Here is a 22,282-nt window from a genome sequence, read left to right on the forward strand (position 1 = left end):
AGTACCTAATGCAACCCAACCCCTCATGGATCAATTGTCCAACATTGTGGATCAGGTACAGAATGAGGACATAGAAACTAATGTTGAATTGTTAGAATGGTTAGAAAAGAAGTTTCAGATGAAAGTAAATGAGAAAACATCAAGTGAAATAACACTTTCACAAGTTGAATTAGCAAAGAAGATTGAAAAAGTGAAGAAAGTACTTGAGAATGTATTCTAATTGTACAATAAGTTGTGTGATTCATCATATTTCACACAAGAAACTAGCCAATAGATAATGAGCTTGGAATGAAATCTCAAGATTTCAAGCACTCGGCTACCCAAAGATCCAGCTCAAAGTGAGAAGCATTTTGCAACTATGCTTCACACACAAAAGGAGTTAGCTATATTAACAGTAGAAGAGGCCAATATCAAGGCTAAATTGATGCAAATTCAATCTTCCATTACCCCACATCTAGAAGTACTCCATAAGGAATAGGCTTATGCAGAAAATTTTCTAAAGAATGATCTTAATCTTTCTACTCTAGAAGGCCTTGTACATCTTGCAACAGAGACAACCATCCAACACAAGTCATTGGAGATTGCTTTAGATAATTGGGATGCTTCTCTCAAGATGATTATGGACGTAAATAAAACATTTTTGGCAAAGCATTCTATTTATCCTTAGGACCCTTTGACATAAGTGTCAAAAAGGGGGAGATATAATATTTTGGATATAGTTTGTAAATAAAAAGGAGGAGAATATATTCATGGGGAACATAATTCATTATTGTATCTAATAAGAATGGGGCAATATAATGTTTTGGGGGAGATGTGAATAAGAATGGATACATAATACATTCTTTGATGGAAATACATTCCTTGATGGAAGTAATAAAGAATATCCAAATGGGGAGATATTCAAAATTCACATTTTGAGGAATTAATAAAGCCAAAAGGATGCAAACCTGCAAGAAGATGTGATAGGAAATAGATACAGAGTACATGAAGTAGAAACAAGGTACACAGATACATATAAAGATATATAAGGCAAAGAGTATCAAATATATTAGCATGAGACATATTCAGCACAAGAATTTTGGTTACAAGAATGGTAATGGCAAATCATCTTAGGGAGAGTTACAAGATTTTGAGGTATACAAAATTTTGAATAAGTTTTTGAAGTCTTGTACATATGCCAAATAGAATATGTAGTATACTCATAAAGATTAGATTTATAATGTCTAGTTAAGTGTTTTTGCCACTCATGTCAAAGGGGGAGATTGTTGGTCTCAGATTAGTTTTGACAATCGAGTGTCAACACAATTAACCAATTCTTTAGTTGATTCTGAGTATAATATAGAAGCCGAGCTACAATGTATGCCGAGCCAAAAAATTCAATAGATGCCAAGTGAATTTTAGGTGCCAAGCAATCTTTAGGTGTTGAGCAAAGTTCAAGTGTTGAGCAAAGTATAGATGTCGAATCACTATAGATTTCAAGTGAAACAAAATTGCTATAGGAGTCAAGTGAGTTAGTTTTCCTATATGTGTCGAGTATCAACAACTAGTATGTGTCGAGTAACACAGAATCAACATATGAGTTTGTGCCTTCACAGACTCATATGTAAATCATTTTTGGAGCCGACATGGGATGAATCTTGAAGGATCTTAAAGATAAGATCGAATCTTTTGCATTACCTATGTAATCAACATGCAACCAATGAGAAAAATGGAGAAGGCACGAAACCAATAGGAAAAGTGCAACAAATGAGAAACAAATAAAGATTTAACATTGATCATAGATTCATACCTAACCCTAAGTATCTGAAATCTTTAAAAGGAGAACAAAACCCCATTATGTGAGAAATAAGTGTATGGGTGAATTATAGCGAAGTGCAGAAGAGTGTAAAGACTTAGTGAAAAATAGGGCAACATTGCAGAATCTAGTTGATGAAGAACAGAGTATCAGAACTTCGAAGAGTGACATATCAACTCAAGCAAGGATCAAAGCTGACAGAGTAGAACAAGGATCTGGAATTAGCAATTGAAGATTGCAAAGCTATCAGGACAAAGACTTTCTAATACTCTCTAGGAATTGTATTAGATATGGAAATCCTATGGACTTAAGTTGGCCTAGCAGCCATTTGTAAATCCTTTAATAGGGTGGCATTCCAAGTGAATGTACAAAAGTCCTTTAACCAGGCCTACTTTTAGAAGGGTAGTGAAATCCTTTAACCAGATCACTTTTCACCGGGTGTAAAGTCTTTAATAGGAAAGGCCTTTCATAGGGTAGACCATTGGAAGTGGTCAAACATTATAACCTTGAATAGTTACACATTGCTGCAGTGATATTTTGTGGGTCTCATCCCCACCCTAGTTTTACCTTCTCGTTTTGGAGGGTTTTTGGGTTACCAAATTTGTGTGTTATATGTTTTCATGCATGTCTTTACTTTCATGTTTATTAGATGAATTAGATGCATGTAAATGGTTTCAATTAGAAGGATTTGAAAAGGTTAAAGTTAGTTACTTTTGATTCACCCCACCCCCCCCCTCAGAAGTAAATCTTCCCACTTGTTAATTCCAACACACATCCATTAATAAACACAAGAGTTTTACATATTTGAATGTTACCCAACTCCATCATTTTTTTTAACACATTTACCAATGCCTTTTCCCCTTAAAATGAGTTATTATTTTTTATAAGCATGCCTACTGATTTTAGATTTTCTCATTTAAATGCATGACATTTGTTGGTAGTTAGTGTTTCAGTTGTTGGAATGCTCAAGTTAGTGAATGCTATTTACTATTTGGTGTTTCTCTTTTTATTGTGAAAGTTATGTTCAATTTTACTTATAGGAAGATTAAGTTCATTAACGATGATGGTCTTGTCTCTATGCTATTATGCTTCATTGTCATCTCTTATTAAGATCAATGTTGTAGTCTGTTACTCTTTCTAATGGCATTTATTCAAGTCTAGTTATGTTTTGACTTTTCGAGAACATTATTTTAAATGATTTTTGCAATTTCAATGCATTTAGAAGAGATATGTTTGGCAAGACCCTTTTAAGGTGTGATTCTTCATATAAGGTCCATTGTGCACTTACATCTCTTCTTTAGAAACATGCTTGAACACAATTTTGAGCAACATTTTTTATGATTTGATCTTCTGACCCTGATTCTTCTAAACAAAGAAGATAGATGAAGTGAGAACATTCTTATAAAAGTACAAATCGTTTACTAACTCTTGTCATTCCAAGTCAAACTTATGGTGTCTCAAACAAAATCACAAGTCGGGAAATTTTTGTTCAATTCTAATTGCAACAGTGATTAAGTCATTTGAGTAGGAGGTTGATGGTCTTAGGTTTGTCTATGTGGGGAGTTACTTTCATCCACTATTTAGTAATTTGAGTGTGATGACTTGGTCAATTGGTCAAAAACTAGAAATAAATACGTGTCTCATTTTTTTGTCTCAAAGAAAATCACAAGTTGAGAAATTAAAGTTCAAAACAAATTATTTCTATTTGAGTAGGAGATTCATGACCTTAGATTTGTCCATGTGGGGAAATAATTTCACCTATCATTTAAAAAAAATTATTTGATAACTCGGTTGATTGTTCAAAAATTGAAAATAAATACATGTCTCATGGATTTTGTATTGTATATTTAATAATCTTCTCATGGGATGGTTTAACTATTTATTTTAGGATCTAAATGTTTTTGATATTATTCAGTTGCAAATCATGGGGGTTGGTCTTTATAGGTTCACAACATGTTTTTGAAGTGTGTTGTATCATTTCAATAGTATTTTTTGAGGTGATATAATAATAGCTTATTTTTCTCTCTTGAGTTGCATGTGCACTGTTGCCATTCTACCTTGTAGTATCCCTAAGATTGTGTGGCTTCTCTCTTTGAAATATATAAGAAACTTGAACCCTTTTTAGTTGCTAAATAATGGAAGCATTTCCTACTACATGTCTTTGAGGTATTGACCTTCATGGATTTGTTTTTAATTTATCTGAGCCACCCTTTTTAATTATCTTTAACTTCAAAATTTTTGATGATATCAGAGTGACTAATAAAATTACTATTTGAGAATAGCTAGGAGTTTTCTTGTAGGTTATACATTGCTTGTCTTAACTTTGGCATTGACGTAGAGGTACAATATGGAATTCATAACAGTTTAAATCTTTAAGATTAGTACAATAGGAATCTGAAGGATTGTGATGGTTTTTTTTTTTTTTGTGCTAAAAAAGCTTGAATTTTCAAGTTATTGTAAAAAGAGCAAGGTCGGGCTTGCATTTGTTATTGTAGAAAGAACAAGGCTAGGCTTGTATTTGTTATTGCAACTCGTTGATGTTGACAACAAAAAATGTTAGTAGTTGACTTGTCCACTTCTAAATTTGTTTTCAATGGGTAGATTAGCTCACATAGCTCTTTCTACAGTATGAACTTAAAAATGAGCTGAAGTAGGCTTCTTACATGTAGTAGTCTTTATGCAACAACATAATCATGTTTGCATGAAATGTTAATTTGTAGTTGGAATTTTTTTTTTAATGTGATATATCCTGAGTTTGATTAAATGAAACCAAAGTCTATGCTTTAACTAGAGCTAGTACAAAATTGGAACCTAGAGTGCAAATGAATGAGAGACATCATTTTGTTGTTAAGGATTGGTTGTAGGGTTTTCATAGCATTGTTGCAATCTTCTATATCTTGACATATCTTACTTTGTTGTTTTAAGGGTCATTTTGTGGATTTTATTTGACTATGATGGTGTGAAATACCTTGATAGACATCACAATCTTAAAATTTGTGTGCTTTCCAAAATCCCATGGACTTTGTTCAAATATATAACAATATAATTTGTTTCTCGAAATTAGTTACTAATATCATTGATTATGTAAATTGTAACATGTGGTCAATATAATGGATTAGCAATTAGTGTAACCCATGGGCATGTTAGGAACAAGTACTAGTTTTAAAATAAATAAAAAAGTTGAAATGAATTTTAAATTGCTTTAAAGTTATCCATATGATTTTTTATTTTTTATTGCCTTAATATTTTTGGATTACAATAAAAACAAGTTTTGAGAGAACCCAAAACCCCATACAAAAAAAAAAAAAAGATATCCAATAAAGAATCCACTAGATTTTACAAGGACCTAGAACCTACAATATCAACAAGAAACCCAAACCTAGGTTTTACAAGGACCTGGAACCTAAATAGTAGCACACCTACAAAATAAAGTTGGAAAAAGAAAGGATAGAAGAAACAACCAACAAACAAAGCCAAGACTAGATATCTGGACTAACAACCAAAACATGCAACAAAAAAGCAAGAAATTACTCCAACTCCTCCACAGCCTTAGTCAAGTCTTTGGATTTATCAACCTCCTGAAGGAGACCTTCAACAGTTGAGATAGGAGCAACTTCAATGGCCCTTTTTGTACTCAGCCTAGTCCTTCTACTTGGTCCACCAGTCATCTAGGTAGGCATAAAGAAATGATTTTCTCATTGCTCCTCCTTCCAATGCTAGCCACTGCCGCACACAGCCTAGAAGTAATCATGTGCATATGTTGGCCACTATCCTTTACCAATTTCCTCACCCCAACTTCATTGATCACCAATTTTTCAGAAATATTCCCAACTTTGCTCTCTAGCTCAATCCTCTTAGTTTTTTCATTATCCAGACTCTCCTGCAGATCTTTTATAGTTTCCCATGATTTCATTTTAAAGCCAATTATCTACTTGAAGAGTCATGCCTACCTTCAATTTGGCTTTGTTAAGAAAAATAAGCCTCCCATTGATATTCGTCTCCCTATTAACCTCATTGACAATGTTATCCTCGAGATGATCAGTATCATGTTGGAAATACAATAGGGAAGTAAACTCTGAGGTGGGGGGGGGGGGGTGAATCAACACTTAAGACTTCAACCTCTAAAACTATTCACCACACACCCATCTCACAATCTATGCATATAAAACAAAATGCCAAATTAAGCATATACATCCATAGCATGAAAGTAAAATATTCAACACATGTATGACACAAGATATTTGGTTACCCACTAAGGTGGGGATGACACCCACAAATCTTCAATACTACAATAATAAAGTGTATCTAATAAGGTTACAATGTTTGACCATGAAACATAATCTACCCTATGAAAGGTTTGCCTTGTTAAAGGCTTACAAGATTGTTAGATCTAACCTTGTTAAAGGATTTAAACACCTTGCTAAAAGTGTGCCTGGTAAGAGGACTTCAACTTACAATTAAGTAAGCACCCTGTTAAAGGATTTACAATAGCTTGTTAAGACTACTCTATTAGGAGATTTTACTGATTCACATGTTAGAATATTTCAGCAATAATCCTTCGATTAGCACTCTATTGCTTTATGTCAGATCACCTCTATACTGATGTGTACTTGATCCTTTCTGATTAGATTTATCTCTGTTGTCCTCTAATTCCTTTCTTTTGTTCTCCTTTAATTGATTCTGCAATGTAACTCAATTCATAACACCTTAATCACCATGAATGCTCTATTTGCACAGGCAAACTCTCTTCAATTCTCCTTAGCATTCCATAAAAATTTTAGGGTTTGTCTTCCTTAAGAAGACCTAGGTGACTTGGGTTAGGTATGAATCAACGGTAGTGATTCACCCATATTGCCACTTAAACATTCCCTTTTTCTGATTGGATGCATGCAATGCATAAGGATTCACAATTAAGATTCGTCCTTATCAACAAAGATCGTAAGTCAATCCTTAAGTCAGCCCAAAAATGGTTTACATAGAAGTTTGTGCCATTACAAACAGCTATGTCAAAATTATGAAACTTAACACTTGAAGTCCCTGATGCTCGTCATCAACTATAACTTCAATGCTGTAACCTAGCCTCAAAATGACTCGGCATCCACTAATCACTTGGCATCTAAATAGCTTGACACATATCATCTGCTCGGCACTTGAGTGACTCGACACTTACTAGCCACTCGACACTTATATTTACTCGGCTCACACTAAATATTCATCGCTTGACATATACTATCTAGCAACTTATGCTTGACATGTATTACTTTTTCGACATGAACTAAGTAAATGACTTAAGTATATTGTTAGCCATATGTCAAAACCAATTTGAGATTAACATATCATTGTGGACATCTTCAGGCATAGAGTCTTTCTTCCTAGAACCAAAGCCTTTCCCTCAGTGTCATTCTTATGGGTAGTATCATTAATTGCCTTAATGTTTATCTATTTCTTTTATTAAGTATATTTTTAAATATAAATATATTATTTATTTTGAAAAGGATGATTGTTCATATATGTAATGTCCCATTTTTTTTAAGGAATTGATTATAAAGTTATCAATTAAAATATATATATACTACAAGGTAACTTTATAAATTAAATAATAATAAAAATCTTCTAGAGGTTGCTGGAAGAAGCAGAGAAAAATTAAAAAGGTAGGCCGACCTATCAAGGAAAAAAGAATAAATAGGCATTGTGGGCTCATTGCCTATCATCGAGATTTATTATTGATTTTTTCTTATGTGCATTGTGGAGCCTGGGGTTTCTGCAAGTAGTCACAATTGGCCATTGAGAACGAAAACTCTCGATTGGTACGCAATTTTGAGGGTGTGAGAGATCACCTAAATTATTCCAGCTGTGGGAAGGATATTTCAGTCCTTTCACTTGTGCTTAATTGCTGATTTAGAGTTTCAAGTGGAGTTGCGCTTTCACCATATCATCTTCAGCAGTCAGTCTCCAGTATGGGATCAAATCCAGGTTCTTCATTTTAGTTTGTAGTTGTAACAAGTTCTCAATTATTTACAGCCAATTAGGGTTTTCCTGTAATGTGACATGTCATAATGTTTCAATGCTAAAAATTGCCATATCATTTGTAAAAACATTTGGTTTTCATTGAATGAATACATTGGCACTATCATTTCCTTATTTCAGCAATATATTTTAGCAGTGTATTAAATTTAGGGTTTTGTTTAGTGGCCTATTGGTACGGGTCATTACAGTGGTATCAAAGCGGTTTCTTGCTAGCCTAATAGGGTTACCCAACCACCATTTAATTTAGTTTACAAAAAAACTAACATAACTGAGAATATGGCTGAGAGACCAAAAGTGTGCAAGATGATGAGACTTTACAGCAATAGGAGAGGCTTCTATAGTTAATAGAGGCAAGTACACAGGCAATGATGGTTATGATGCAACATTTGATTGGGGAAAATAGGAGAAATAATCATGATCAGGATGATAGAAGCATAACAGGATCACAACATAGGACACGATCCGGAACAACTAATAGACCCACACGTCCTACATTTAGAGAAGAAACTCCAGCATGCACACCTGATGCTATAGTAACAGATATTGTAGATGAACTCCGATAAGCGAGGAATGAATGGGATTCATTACCAGAATATGTACAGGATGGATGGACATTTGACAGGTACCTGAACTATAGAGCTGCCAGGCAGAAGCAAGTAGATAAACACAGTGAGTTACAACAGGTCACCAACAAGTTGGTATTACCCACATTGGATGGTAGTGGAAAAATGACTGCTCGTGCTTGGATTCATAAGGTGGATACTTTCCTATCTTTGAAGACGATGACAGAATTTGAAGCACTCAAGTATGCCACTTTACACTTAGATGGGGCAACACATGATTGGTGGACACATGGCATGATCACATTGCAACACAATCAGGTAAACACTTATCAGGAGTTTGTGGATAGATTGATAGAAAGGTTTGATAAAAAAAAACCTGAAGTTTATTTTTGGGAGTTAGCCCAGTTGAGACAGTTAGGAGGCTTAGAACAATTTATCAATGACTTCCAGAAGCTTGCAGTGATGGTGCCTGACATTTCAGAAAGGAGGCTAGTCATTTTATTCACAGAAAGATTAACTGAACCACTCAAGGGGTGGGTAAAGGCCTTTGATCCTCCTACATTACAGGAAGCCATGAAGAAAGCCCACAGTATGGAACTTGCAGCTATAGCAAACCAGTTTAGTTCAAAGGGTTCTTCATCATTTAGAGATAACAAAGGGGAATTCAACAAGGGTAAAGAGAAGGTTAGTGACTCAAAAGACAAGCTAGCTGCACCTTGGGATAAGGAAACACTTAATGACTTGCGTAGGAAGAAGCTATGCTTCTTTTGCAAAGGTCCCTATGAGTTTGATCATGATTGTCCTATGAAGCCTAAGGGGAAGGCTAATCGGGTGATGTGGGCTTATTATGAAGGTTCAGATTCAGACATCTCAAAGCACCATGATGAGGATCCTGATGAGGTAGAGGGTGAACAAGAGGTAGATAGTGTTGAGAAAAAAGAGGCTCCAAAGATACATTTACAGGAGGCACGTCTGTCTAGTATTCAAAGAGAGGGATCTTTCAGATTTCGAGGAGTCTTGGCAGGACAAAAGATTATTACTCTGTTGGATACAGGTGCCACGCATAATTTCATTGGTGCAAGATTTGTGGAGAGGCATGGACTCATTACTGAGGAGTTCGAGGGACTGAGAGTTAAGGTAGCTAATGGATATACTCTTCGTTGTGATAGGATGGTGTCAGATCTACCTTTGCGCCTGAACAACTATGAGTTTAAGGCGGACTATCATGTGGTCAACATGGGTGACATGGACATAGTACTTGGGATGCAATGGCTGCATTCTTTGAAGGAGGTTACCCTGAGATTGGAGGATATGGAGATACAATTCATGGTGGATGGCACGACTCATGTGCTGAAGGCTATCCGTAATGGTGATGTTAGGACTATCTCATTTAGGTGGTTGGAGAGATTAGCTAGGCATAATAATATAGAGTGGGCAACAATATGTGCCTTGATGCCTACCCAGGGGGAGCAACATAAGACTGAATATCATCCAGATATTCAAAAATTGAGAATCAAGTATGGGAAGGTATTTAGTGAGATTCCACCAGGCAGGCCACCAGACAGAGGTATTGAGCACATTATCAAGTTGGAGGAAGGTGCTAAGCCTGTCATGATCACACCATACTGGCACCCAAAATGACTCAAAGATGAGATCGAGAGGACCATCAATGAGTTGCTAGCAATGGGACACATCAGACCAAGTAAGTCACCCTTTGCATCTTTTGTTGTTTTGGTAAAAAAGAAGGATGGAACTCTATGAATATGTATTGATTATAGGGTGTTGAATAAGAGAACTATAAAGAATAAGTATCCCATCCCACGCATCGATGAGCTGATAGACGAATTGCATGGGGCTTGTTATTTGACAAAAATTGATTTGAGATCAAGCTATCACCAGATCAGAGTTCGAGAGCAGGATATTGAAAAAATTGCTTTTAGATGTCATTATGGGCATTTCGAGTTCGTAGTCATGCCTTTTGGTTTGACTAATGCACCTGCCACTTTTCAATCCACTATGAACAAGGTCTTCCATCATCAGTTGAGGAAATTTGTGCTAGTGTTCTTTGATGATATTTTGATCTATAGCAAGACATGGCAGGAACATTTAGAGCACTTGGAGACAATATAAGCATTTTACAAAGCGAGTTCTTGTATGCCAAGGAGTCTAAATGTGATTTGGGGATGATAGAATTGTTGTATCTTGGACACATCATTAGTGCGAAAGGAGTGCGAATGGATCCTAAAAAGATATGTGATATTGTTGATTGGCCACCACCAGAGAACCTTACACAGTTAAGAGGGTTCCTTGGTCTATGTGGATTCTATCGCAGGTTTGTTAGTGGCTACTCACGACATGCAGTGCCCATGATAGATTTGTTGAAGAAAGGGGCATTTGTGTGGACTCAGGAGGCACAGGTGTGTTTTATGCAGTTCAAAGAAATAATGACTACATGCCCAGTATTAGCACTACCTGATTTCACAAAGCCATTTGAGCTTTAATGCGATGGTTCCCGGAGAGGGAGTTGGTGCTGTACTCATGCACGACAAGCATCCTATAGCTTATGAGAGTAGGAAACTCAAAGGGGCTGAGAGATCCTTCAGCATATATGATAAGGAGATGCTGGGCATCATGCATGCCTTGGCCAAATTCAGACAGTATCTTGTGGGCAACAAATTTTGTATTAAAACTGATCATAATAGTTTGAAGCACTTTTTGGGACAACGGGACCTGAATGATCGTCAGCAGAAGTGGGTAAGTTACAGGAATATGATTTTGATATCACATATGTTAAGGGGACACAAAATATTGTTGCAGATGCTTTATCCCATAGGCCACACCTCACTTCTATGATTCAGATATCAGAGGATTGGCGACACTTGATTGTAGTAGAATATGCCAAAGACACATGGGCCTCTACTATAGTGGAGGGGACAACAATCAACACCAGATACACTCTCATAGATAATTTGATCATTTACAAGAACAGGTTTTACTTAGTCCTAGGATCGAAAGTGAAGCAGTTGATTTTGAGAGCATTCCATAATTCACCTACAGTAGGCCATCCTAGGTATTTCAAGACTTACAGGTTAGTACGGGAACGGTTCACTTGGAAGGGACTCAAGGCTGATGTTTTGTAGTATGTGCGTGAGTGTCATGTTTGCTAGCAGAACAAACAAGAGCACACTTATCCAACAGGGCTCCTACAACCACTTCCTATTCCTGACAGGAAGTGGGAGTGCATCTCTATGGATTTTATTACGGGCTTGCCCAGGGCCCAGGGGTGCAATTGTATCTATGTGGTGGTGGATAGGCTGACAAAATATGCTCACTTCTTCCCTATCGCTACTACATACTCAGCAACTTAGGTGGCAGAGGTTTTCTTTAGGGAGATTTTTAGATTACACGGTTTGCCTCAGAGCATTGTGAGTGACAGGGACAACCGCTTCATGAGTCACTTTTGGCAGGAGATATTTCGGTTGTGTGGCACTAAGCTTACACCTAGTACCAGTTATCACCCATAGACTGATGGTCAAACAGAGATTGTAAACAAATGGGTGGAAGGGTATTTGAGGAATTATGTGGCAGATCAAGAGTGAGCTTGGGTCATATGGATATATCTCTGTGAGTATTGTTACAACACTACATATCATATGACTATACAAATGACACGCTTCATGGCACTTTATGGTTATGAAGCACCTAGTTTCTTAGATTTATTGTTGGGAGACAGTCGAGTACCCCGTGCAGGTGAACTATTACAGGAAAGTAAGGATATAGTTGCTACTCTCAGAGACAACATTGCTAGAGCTCAGAACCAGCAAAAGTAGTATGCAAACAAGAAGATGATTGAGTGTAGTTTTGAGGTAAATGATATAGTTTACCTCATGTTGCAGCCATATAAACAGTCCACTCTCAAGAAGAGTGGTGCAGAGAAACTCAAGCCACGTTATTATGGACCATTCAAGATCATCAAACGAGTTGGTGAGGTGGCTTATGAGTTGGAGCTTCCCACAGATAGTAGAGTGCACAATGTGTTTCATGTATCATGCCTCAAAAAGGTGTTGGGTCAGGATGTGATGCCTTCTACAGTATTACCTCCCTTGGATGATGAGGGGAAATTGATCTTAGTGCTAGAATCCATTCTAGATAGTAGAGAGAAGCAGCTTCGCAGGAGAGTAATTAGAGAGTATCTAGTTAAGTGGAAAGATTTACCTATTGAAGATGCTACTTGGGAGGGAGAAGTGATTTTGCAACATCCAGCATTAAGATTGCTTGAGGCTAAGCAATTTTAGGAGGGGCGGACCTGTAATGTCCCATTTTTTTGGAGGAATTAATTATAAAGTTATCAATTAAAAAAAAATATATTACAAGGTAACTTTATAAATTAAATAATAATAATAATCTTCTAGAGGTTGCTGGAAGAAGTGGAGAAAAATTAAAAAGGTAGGCCCACCTATCAAGGAAAAAAGAATAAATAGGCATTGAGGGCTTATTGCCTATCATCGAGATTTATTATTGATTTTTTCTTATGTGTGTTGTGGAGCCTAGGGTTTCTGCAAGTAGTCACAATTGGCCATTGAGAACGAAAACTCTCAATTGGTTCGCAATTTTGAGGGTGTGAGAGATCACCTGAATTATTGCCGCTGTGGGAAGGATATTTCAGTCCTTTCACTTGTGCTTAATTGCTGATTTGGAGTTTCAAGTGGAGTTGCACTTTCACCATATCATCTTTAGCAGTCAGTCTCCAGTATGGGATCAAATCCAGGTTCTTCATTTTAGTTTGTAGTTGTAACAAGTTCTCAATTGTATACAGCCAATTAGGGTTTGCCTATAATGTGCCATGTCATAATGTTTCAATGCTGAAAATTGCCATATCATTTGTAAAAACATTTGGTTTTCATTGAATGAATACATTGGCACTATCATTTCCTTATTTCAGCAATATATTTTAGCAGTGTATTAAATTTAGGGTTTTGTTTAGTGGCCTATTTGTACGGGTCATTACAATATATAATAATGAGAGAGACTTAAAGAATAATTGAATATTCTTGAATATTGTGGAGGGTGCAATTTATCCATGTACAACCGACACATTATTGAACCTAGATTTGAAAAGGGTGGAAAGTTAGATACATGTCCTCCTTCCCAGGACAAGTAATTAGGCTATGGCTAGGATTGGACTTGAACATTATCTCCCCATTCTTACTATTGAGTTATTGTAATACGACACGCTCATCCTAGCAATTTAGGGAAGTCGATGTCTGGTACCTGCAAACATGTATAAAAGATGAGCATGTACACATGTGCATATATAGCTAAGCTAAACAAACAATAGTGGGGAGTGGTACATCCTGTAGATCCTGACTAGCAGGTGACTACGACTCCCTCCCTCAACCATATAAAGCATGTCAAACATAAATGTAAAACATACACACACACCAAACACATGCAAGTATAATAGTAAATCCTAAATATAAATAACATCATATTCTAACATGAATATCTCATTATCATGAGGACATAATAAACATATTTATAAGACACATAATATGACATCATCATAAAAGTAATTTCATTAACTAAATAAGAGCAATTAAAGCATCATCACTACAAGTAGGAAATAGTTACAACCTAACATAATCAATTACTCAACATATCAAAGTATTACATTTCAAATATGAAATAAGGGCTAACCCATTTGCAGAAGAGTCATATAGAAATTTAACAACTAAGTCTACAATGATAGCAAAGGAGGGGTATTACAGTTTTCTTGTAGGTTGTGTTGCTCATCTTAACTCTAGCATTGATGTAGAGGTACAATATGAACTAGATATAATGGTTTAGATCTTTAAGACTAGTACAATATGAATTTTGAAGAATTGTGATGGTTTTTTATTATGTTTTTGTGCTAAAAAAGATTGAATTTTCAAGTTATTGTAAAAAGAAAAAGGTCATGCTTGTATTTGTTATTGTAAAAAGAACAAGGCTTGATTTGTATTTGTTATTTTAACTTGTTGATGTTGAGAACTACAAATGTTAGTAGTTGTTGTCCACTTCTAATTTTTTTTTCAATGGGTAGTTTAGCTCACACAACTCTTTCTACAGTATGAACTTAACAATGAGTTGAAGTAGGCTTCTTATACGGAGTAGTCTTTATGCATCAATCATGTTTGCATGAAATGTTAATTTGTAATTGGCACAAAAAATTCTAATGTGAACTATCCTGCATTTGATCAACTAGAATCAGAGAGCCATTATGAAATTGGAACTTGGAATGCAAATGAATGAGAGACATCACTTTGTTGTTAAGGATTGGTTGTAGGGTTTTCAGAGCATTGTTGCAATCTTCTATATCTTGTCATATCTTACTTTTTTAAGGGCCATTTTGTGGAGTGCAAATGAATAAGAGACATCACTCTCTACATCACTCTCTTGTTGAGGAATTAGATGTAAGGTTTTCATAAAATTATCACACTCTGAACTATATCTTGACATGTCTTACTTTGTTGTTTTAAGGGTCATTTTTTGGATTTTATTTGATTGTGAAGGAATCACAATTTTATTTGTACGCTTTCCAAAATTTCATGAACTTTGTTCAAATATTTAATAATATAATTTCTCTTTAAAGTAGTTACTAATAGCGTAATGAATCAACAATCTTACACAAGTACTAGTTTTTTAAAATAAAAAATGAAATTGGAATGAATCTCTAATTGCTTTAAAGTTATCCATGTGATTTTTTAATTTTTAATTGTCTAAAAGTTATCTATATAATTTTATAAAAAAATTATTGCCTTAATGTTATCTATTTGATTTTTCAATTTTCAATTGCCCTAATATTATCTATTCCTTTTATATATATACACACATTGGATAATGTATATACCTTGGAAGAAAGTTCATATAATGATGAAAGGGAATTGGAAAACTATGATGGAATCTTCTTGAATAATGTGGAGGCTGAATTTTATCCACGTACAACCGACGCCCACAGTATTGAACCCCCGGACGCGCTGCATTTAAACACGCAACTATCTTTGAATTCTTCACAAGTTACTGACACGTGTTCCGAAGACAAGATCGGTTTCTTCCTGCTCAAGGCAAGAAAGCGGTGGCGGAGCTTTATTTCATCCCTGCACAACGCTCAGAGTTATCCACAATTGAGTTAAATCTTCATTTGGAAATAATTTGTATTGGGATTTTGCAGGAAACATCAAAAAATTGTGTGTTTATTTAGAAGTAAGTAGAGAAAGTTTGTGTTGGAATTTTGCAATAAGTAGGGAACAATTGTGTTGAAAATTTTCAGTAAGTAGAAAATAATCGTGTTGGAATCTTTTAGTAAGTAGAAAAATAGTGTTGGAATTTTGCAGTAAGTAGGAAAAACTGTATTGAGATTACACAGGAAAGAGGATAAATTTGTGTTGGGATTTTGCAGAAAGTAGAGAAAATTTGTCTTGGGATTTTGCATAAGTAGAAGAGATTTGTGCTGGGTATTGAAGAAAAGAATGGCGAGCAAAGGCAGTCTGGAAGTAGTGAAGGGTTTGGATCTGGCAAGGTATATGGGACGCTGGTACGAGATCGCCTCCATTCCGTCGCGCTTTCAGCCCAAGAATGGCGAAAATACACGGGCAACATATACCCTTAACCCGGATAATACTGTTCATGTCCTCAACGAGACTTGGAGCAATGGGAAGAAGGGTTCCATTGAGGGCAGTGCGTATAAGGTGGATCCGCAGAGTGATGAGGCCAAGTTCAAGGTGAAGTTCTATGTGCCGCCATTTTTGCCCATTTTTCCTGTTCTTGGGGACTACTGGGTTATGGCCATTGATGCAGACTACCAGTGGGCTATGGTTGGACAGCCGTCTCGGAAGTTTCTGTGGGTGTGTATTTTGTCTGTAATACCTTCAATTTGTGTTAAATAGGGTTTGTGTGTCAATAATACTCTGCCGCCATTGCAGTTGAGATTCTCAGGTGTAATAGAGTTTTGATTTTGTAGTAATGGTGTGTGTGTCTTTGAATGTGCAGATTTTGAGCAGGCAACCTGAGCTTGATGAAGAGATTTATAACCAGCTGCTGGAGAAGGCTCGAGAGCAGGGATACAATGTGGATCTTCTGCACAAAACGATTCACACGCAGATTCCTGAAGAGGAAACTCCGAAGGATAAGGGCGCTTGGTGGTTCAAATCTCTCTTTGGGAAGTAGTAGTAGTATAAGCCTTTCAGTCACTGGTTAAGTGGATGATTTTTCTGAAGTTTTTATCAGCGATTTGCATGTTATTATGCTAGCTCTGTTTTACCCGCTGTGTGCACTATTCGCTGTACAGGGTTTGTATATTGAAATTGTATAAACTCTTACTTGTTTTTTCTTATCCTCCACCTGTAACGTCATCTCCTTTTTAAATATATTTTTTCAGTTGATCATGTATAATTTGCTTCTCTTTCTTTTTTCTCATTCGATAATGTCGATTCAACATTTTTCTTCCACTTTCTTATGATGTGCATCATGCAGTATGTAAAGACATAAAACTTTTAATGGCCGGGTCCACTAATCATGCTCCCGTACAGTTGCCTGCCAGATTCCATCTTTGTAATTTTGGAGCTCATTTTTTGTTAGAAGTTGGGAGGGTTTGAGGGTTTTCTGTTTATGAAACTTAAAAATTCCTTCGGTTCAAAGCTTTAAAAATCTGTGGTAATCAGGATGCAGTATAGCGCGTGAGATGATTTGATTTTACTCGTGGTATTGCCTTTAATCGCTGAAGAGGCCATTTTGTAGTCCGCTGTCTTTCTCAAAAACTGATGGGCCACATTTGGCTGAAATCATTGTTGCTCAGCCCGAAACTAAATGGAACCTATTCTGTGAGTCGACAGAAAAAAAGGATAGGGGTATATTCATTTGATCAAAGTTGCTGTGGCTAGCTTCTCCCGTTCCAAGATTGCAATCTGTCGCGTGCTTTTCATCATAATATCATAAAATGAGTCTGAAAATGTGATAGAATTGTAATGGATTGAATCAATAATTTTGTCTGGGTGCAAATACGGTTTTGTCTCCCAAATATTCCCTTCAATTGCCACATTAATTAGGACTTTATAAACCCTGTAATTGCGCATTGTCGCCTGAAGAAGAAATAATGGAAAGCTACTGCCTCGGCATATTGATCAGAGATGAAGAGAAAAGCGGTAGACTCAACTAAACATTTTATGGTCCATTCCATGCGCCCTAGTTTCTAGGTTTCGATGTTTTTATCTACAGAAGTTAACCGTTTTAATAATAATATCCTGAATCTCGCACACCACTGGAATATCTGTATGAGTAAGAATGACGTTTTACGGATCAGGGATTCGATTGATTTAATTTTTAATTCGGTGACCATGTCTTTTTTGAAAGGCATCTCTTGACTTCGATGGATTTTTTCAGAGATTCTATGAATATTTCTTCAGAGACTGAGATGTTTTTTCAGAGATTCAGTGATTCATTCTTGCGGCATGTTTTTGGTATTTTAAAAAATTAACTTGAAATTCTTAGTAGGTAGCTCGATGTCAAAAGTTACTTCAGATTCCAAACATTCTGTTTTTTTCCGTTCTTCTCTTCATTCGATATTGGTATACTTATTTTATGCACTTTGGGCCCATCAGTTGTTTGAAGCAGTAATGATTCTATCATTGAATAAGGTGTGTTTCAGAAGTTCTCCCGTCCGGGACTACTGATTTAATTCCATACTTTTTGAGTTGATTGTTCAGGAGAGCTAGTTTCCATGATCTTGTTCAGTGTGAGAAAAGACCTTGAAAGTAGCTCTTGTTCTATCTGAGAAATGCCTTTCAACGCCCCCAGACTTTTGATTATTGATCTCAAAAGTATTAAGTGCAACAATATTATATTTACTAAAATCTATTTGTACACAGATTAACAGCTTTTGGGGGAGAATTGGAATAGACTTTTGAGTTGATTGTTCAGGAGAGCTAGTTTCCATGATCTTGTTCAGTGTGAGAAAAGACCTTGAAAGTAGCTCTTGTTCTATCTGAGAAATGCCTTTCAACGCCCCCAGACTTTTGATTATTGATCTCAAAAGTATTAAGTGCAACAATATTATATTTACTAAAATCTATTTGTACACAGATTAACAGCTTTTGGGGGAGAATTGGAATAGATTTCAAGTATTAACAAACAATTGAGAGCGCAAAATCACCTGAAAAATCATGCCCACTCTTTTCCCAGATGCAAGTATTAAATTATCACAATCGGATGAGGTTCTGTCTAGTCAGAGTGAGGCAAATCCCTCAATATTTAAGCAAAATGGTAACCGTGAAAGCTGCTGCCATTTGGGTTTGAGTTATGATTACCCAGATTCTAAATCCTTTTCTATTGATTTTGCTTTGTTTCAGTTGAGAAATGTGGGATACAAGTTAATGAGGCAAATTGTATTAGATTACCAGATTTGCAATTTTGTTTTCTGTTTTCCTCTGTTCGTGGTTATCATTATAGGCTATGGCTTTTGGATTTCCAACAGATAAATATCTATCCTTAACCAAAGCAGCCATACGAGCCCTGCTGCTTGCATCTGCCTATTCAAAGCAAGTTCCTATTCATGTTTTACAAAATTGAAAGTCCACACACAATCCAATGAAATGTTTTACAAAAATTGGAAGTCCAGACACAATCCAATGAAATGTTTTACAAAATTGAAGTCCAGACACAATCCAATGAAATATTTTACAAAATCAAAAGTCCGGACACAATCCAAAGGAAGGAAGGAGAGAGAAGTTGCCCCGTTGCAAAGAAATTAGGCCATAAAGCACCATACAAATGGAGATCATGCCAACATTGCCAAGCCGAGATAGCAGCTCAGACTAACAAGCGGATTGACTGGCAGAGCTTTTTAAATAGACAGCATATTTGATACTTAAAACAAGCAAACATATTATTATTGGAAATTTAGTCTACCATTCCTGAGGGTTTACTTTACAATAGTAGAGACGACTAGATATTCCCAATGGACCATTACCTGGATCAAGGGACAAATGGAGGTCACTAGCCTCGTATACTTTGCTGGTTTCTCAGTGTCGTGGATTGAGAGACGTTCTCCCATTGGTGCTCCGTTAGTTGTTCGCTCTGATTGCAGAACATCATAAGGCTTAAAGCCTAGCGCCTTTAGGCCAGTCAAAGAGATTAAATGTACCCTAAATAGCCTGGTGGGTCTGCATTTGCGAGGTTGATTCTTTTGGAGACATTAAAATTCCAGCCTAGCCCGCAAAAAGTGTTTTTTTTATTGTTTCTAGATCACACCTCTCTATTGACATCAACATTTCGGATCGCATTCTTTTATTGTTTCATTATTTTGGAAGACAATTCTTTCACGTCATTTTCTTTTATTCAATGTTGTTTCTAGATCACACCTCTTTATTGACATGAACATTTTGGATCACATTCCTTTATTCTTTTATTCTTTTATTATTTCATTATTTTGGAAGACATTCTTTCACATCATTTTCCTTTACTCAATATTTTGGATTTTTTTCTGCTATTCATTAATAATTTGAACGATGATTTTTCATTCTTAATTGAGATCAACACATTTTAAACCATATTTCAATATTTTGGATTTGGATCACATTCCTTTAGATTCATATTTTGGATCACATCTCATTATTCTGGATGACATTCTTTGGTTCATTATTAGGTTGATTCTTCTAAAGATAGGTTGGTAGGTTGATTTTTCTATACTTCTTGTGTTTGTTGATTCTTTTACCCTTCCATTCTTTGTTGGTTTTTGTATATCAGATTCATATTCATTTTTTAATCACTTGTCAATTCTTCTACCCTTCCATTCTTTGCTAATTTTTGCATATCACATTCCTGTTCATTTTTGAATCACATTCTTTTATTCAGTCTTGAATCACATTCCATTATTTATTTTTCATTATTTTGGATGACATTGTTTGGTTCATTATTAGGTTGATTCTTCTAAGATAGGTTGATAGGTTGATTCTTCTACACTTCTTATGTTTGTCGATGCTTTTACATGTCCATTCTTTGCTGGTTTTTATATATCACATTCTTATTCATTTTTTAATCACTTCGTCAATTCTTCCACCCTTCCCATTCATTGCTAGTTTTTGCATATCACATTCCTATTCATTTTTGAATCACATTCCATAATTTATTTTTTATTATTTTGGATGACATTCTTTGGTCAGTAGGTAATACTTTCCATTGCAAGTCAAATTCTAATATTGCTATCAAGATTCAACTGCACAGCTTTTTGAGTTAAATTGATTGAGCTGTGTTTCACGAGTAGTGGACATAGACCCATCTCTCATGAGAATAATGGACACTAAGTGCTCATTGGATCTTGGTGATGGTCAGAAAGGTGGAGCACCATGACTTTCTGGAAGGTTGCTTATCGAAGTACTACTCCAACTTAAGCAAGCTTACTACGAAGTTTCCTCCATAGGTTAACCCACTTGACTTGCAAGCCCATTTGCAAAACCTTCACCAAGTATTGTGTGACATTCTTTGATTCATTATTAAGTTGATTATTTTGGATGACACATTCTTTGATTTATTATTAGATTGATTCTTCTAAGATATTGATAGGTTGATTCTTCTAACTTTCTTATGTTTGTCGATTCTTTTGCACTTCTTATTGATGGGATCTTGAACAGGGTTCTAGCCTCAACTATTAGAACCCACTCTATGCTTTCTCCTAGCCTCTTAGGGTACTTCTCCTATAACCTACTCAAAGGGAATCTATCCCCTTATTACACTAATCCTCATCAATCAACTCAAAACTCTATTCCACCCATGTGGCTTAGCAGTGGTCTCGTTACATTAGGATTCATTGTACCAAGCTTCACAATTGGCTTTCACGAGTACATTCTTGGCTATATTGACTTCCAAGGCTTGTATTTGTTCTCATCCAATAGTTTATAGGGTCACTAAGTGGATTGGAGTATTGGATTTCCAAACGATTTGCTGATTGCATAGTTAGGAGGGTTACTAGGACTAGTAGCCAATTAGGCCTCTAAATCTAACTTTTGGCTTATATCTCCTCAAAATCCTTAAGGACATCTCAAACAAAGTTATGATTAGGACACCCTTGAAGATTTTTCATGTCTCCAGTACCCAAATCATTTGTACAAGTGGTTTCCAAAAATATGCCTATTTACAAGGGTTTCTTGTTTGTATGGATAACAGTCAAGAGGGTTTGTTCTTTCACCACTCAAATGGACTCTAAATGACTTCCCCTATGGAATACATTATCTTCACTGCTCTTACCTTCCATGAACTTGGATTGCACCCAACACTCCATTCAATGCTCCTTTAAAACACTTATTTGTTGATTTCATCATTGCTTAGCTAGGTATGCAAACTTGTTTAGGGCCTCTTGGTAAAAAGAGAAAACCTCTGCAAAACAAGACCAAAATGTATATTTACATTGCTTACACAATCTATTACTTGATTCCAAAAGGCCATCATGGTTTCACCATTGGAATTCAAGATATAGAGGTTTCTTTGTTGATTACTTTGTACAAACCAACAAACTGGCAACTTCAAAAAGATTTTTAAACTAGTAATGAAACTAGTCAAATAAACTCCTACTCTTTACCAAAGAAACTACATACAAAACTCTATCAAACCATGTGAAACAACAACCCTCTCAATCTATTAGAGGTATGGATGAAGGGTGAAATCATAAAACTGTCATAAAATGACTTAGTTTGCTATTCACTCCAACACAAAAATTCGTACAATGCATATGGGTTAGTGCAAAAAGTTAGGTCTCACTTTTGGCCAAAAAGTGGATGTGTTTCTCCTATTTTTGAAATATATTGTCAATTGATGCCAAAATTTGAGGCATTTAGAGATTAAATATTTTTTTTAAAAAATTCAAAAATAA

At 35.8% G+C, this 22,282-nt stretch overlaps 1 protein-coding gene and 1 long non-coding RNA gene across 2 annotated transcripts; one reads left to right on the top strand and one right to left on the bottom strand.

The window, feature by feature from the left end:
- Positions 1-13,415: 13,415 nt before the first annotated feature.
- On the bottom strand, positions 13,416-20,489 carry LOC149580093 (uncharacterized). Its single transcript, XR_016356748.1, has 3 exons — positions 20,460-20,489; positions 19,388-19,600; positions 13,416-13,656 (listed from the first exon to the last, which is right to left on the bottom strand). It is a non-coding gene; the product is annotated as an uncharacterized LOC149580093 (long non-coding RNA).
- TIL (temperature-induced lipocalin) lies at positions 15,541-16,815 on the top strand. The gene is made up of 3 exons (XM_089789080.1): positions 15,541-15,627; positions 15,824-16,268; positions 16,414-16,815. Exons 2-3 carry the CDS (start codon positions 15,894-15,896, stop codon positions 16,588-16,590), a joined length of 552 nt encoding a protein of 183 aa, XP_089645206.1. The 5' UTR covers positions 15,541-15,627; positions 15,824-15,893; the 3' UTR covers positions 16,591-16,815.
- Positions 20,490-22,282: the final 1,793 nt, after the last annotated feature.

Source organism: Cupressus sempervirens, chromosome 1 (genome assembly GCF_028749045.1).
Source record: "Cupressus sempervirens isolate cs-2001-9-10 chromosome 1, ASM2874904v1, whole genome shotgun sequence".
NCBI classification, from domain to species: Eukaryota; Viridiplantae; Streptophyta; class Pinopsida; order Cupressales; family Cupressaceae; genus Cupressus; species Cupressus sempervirens.

Excerpts from the sequence above, each read along its gene's own strand:
- TIL (XM_089789080.1), top strand. The coding sequence starts at position 15,894 with ATGGCGAGCAAAGGCAGTCTGGAAGTAGTGAAGGGTTTGGATCTGGCA. Across the intron at positions 16,269-16,413 it reads CGTCTCGGAAGTTTCTGTGG|ATTTTGAGCAGGCAACCTGA; the intron begins GTGTGTATTTTG and ends TTGAATGTGCAG.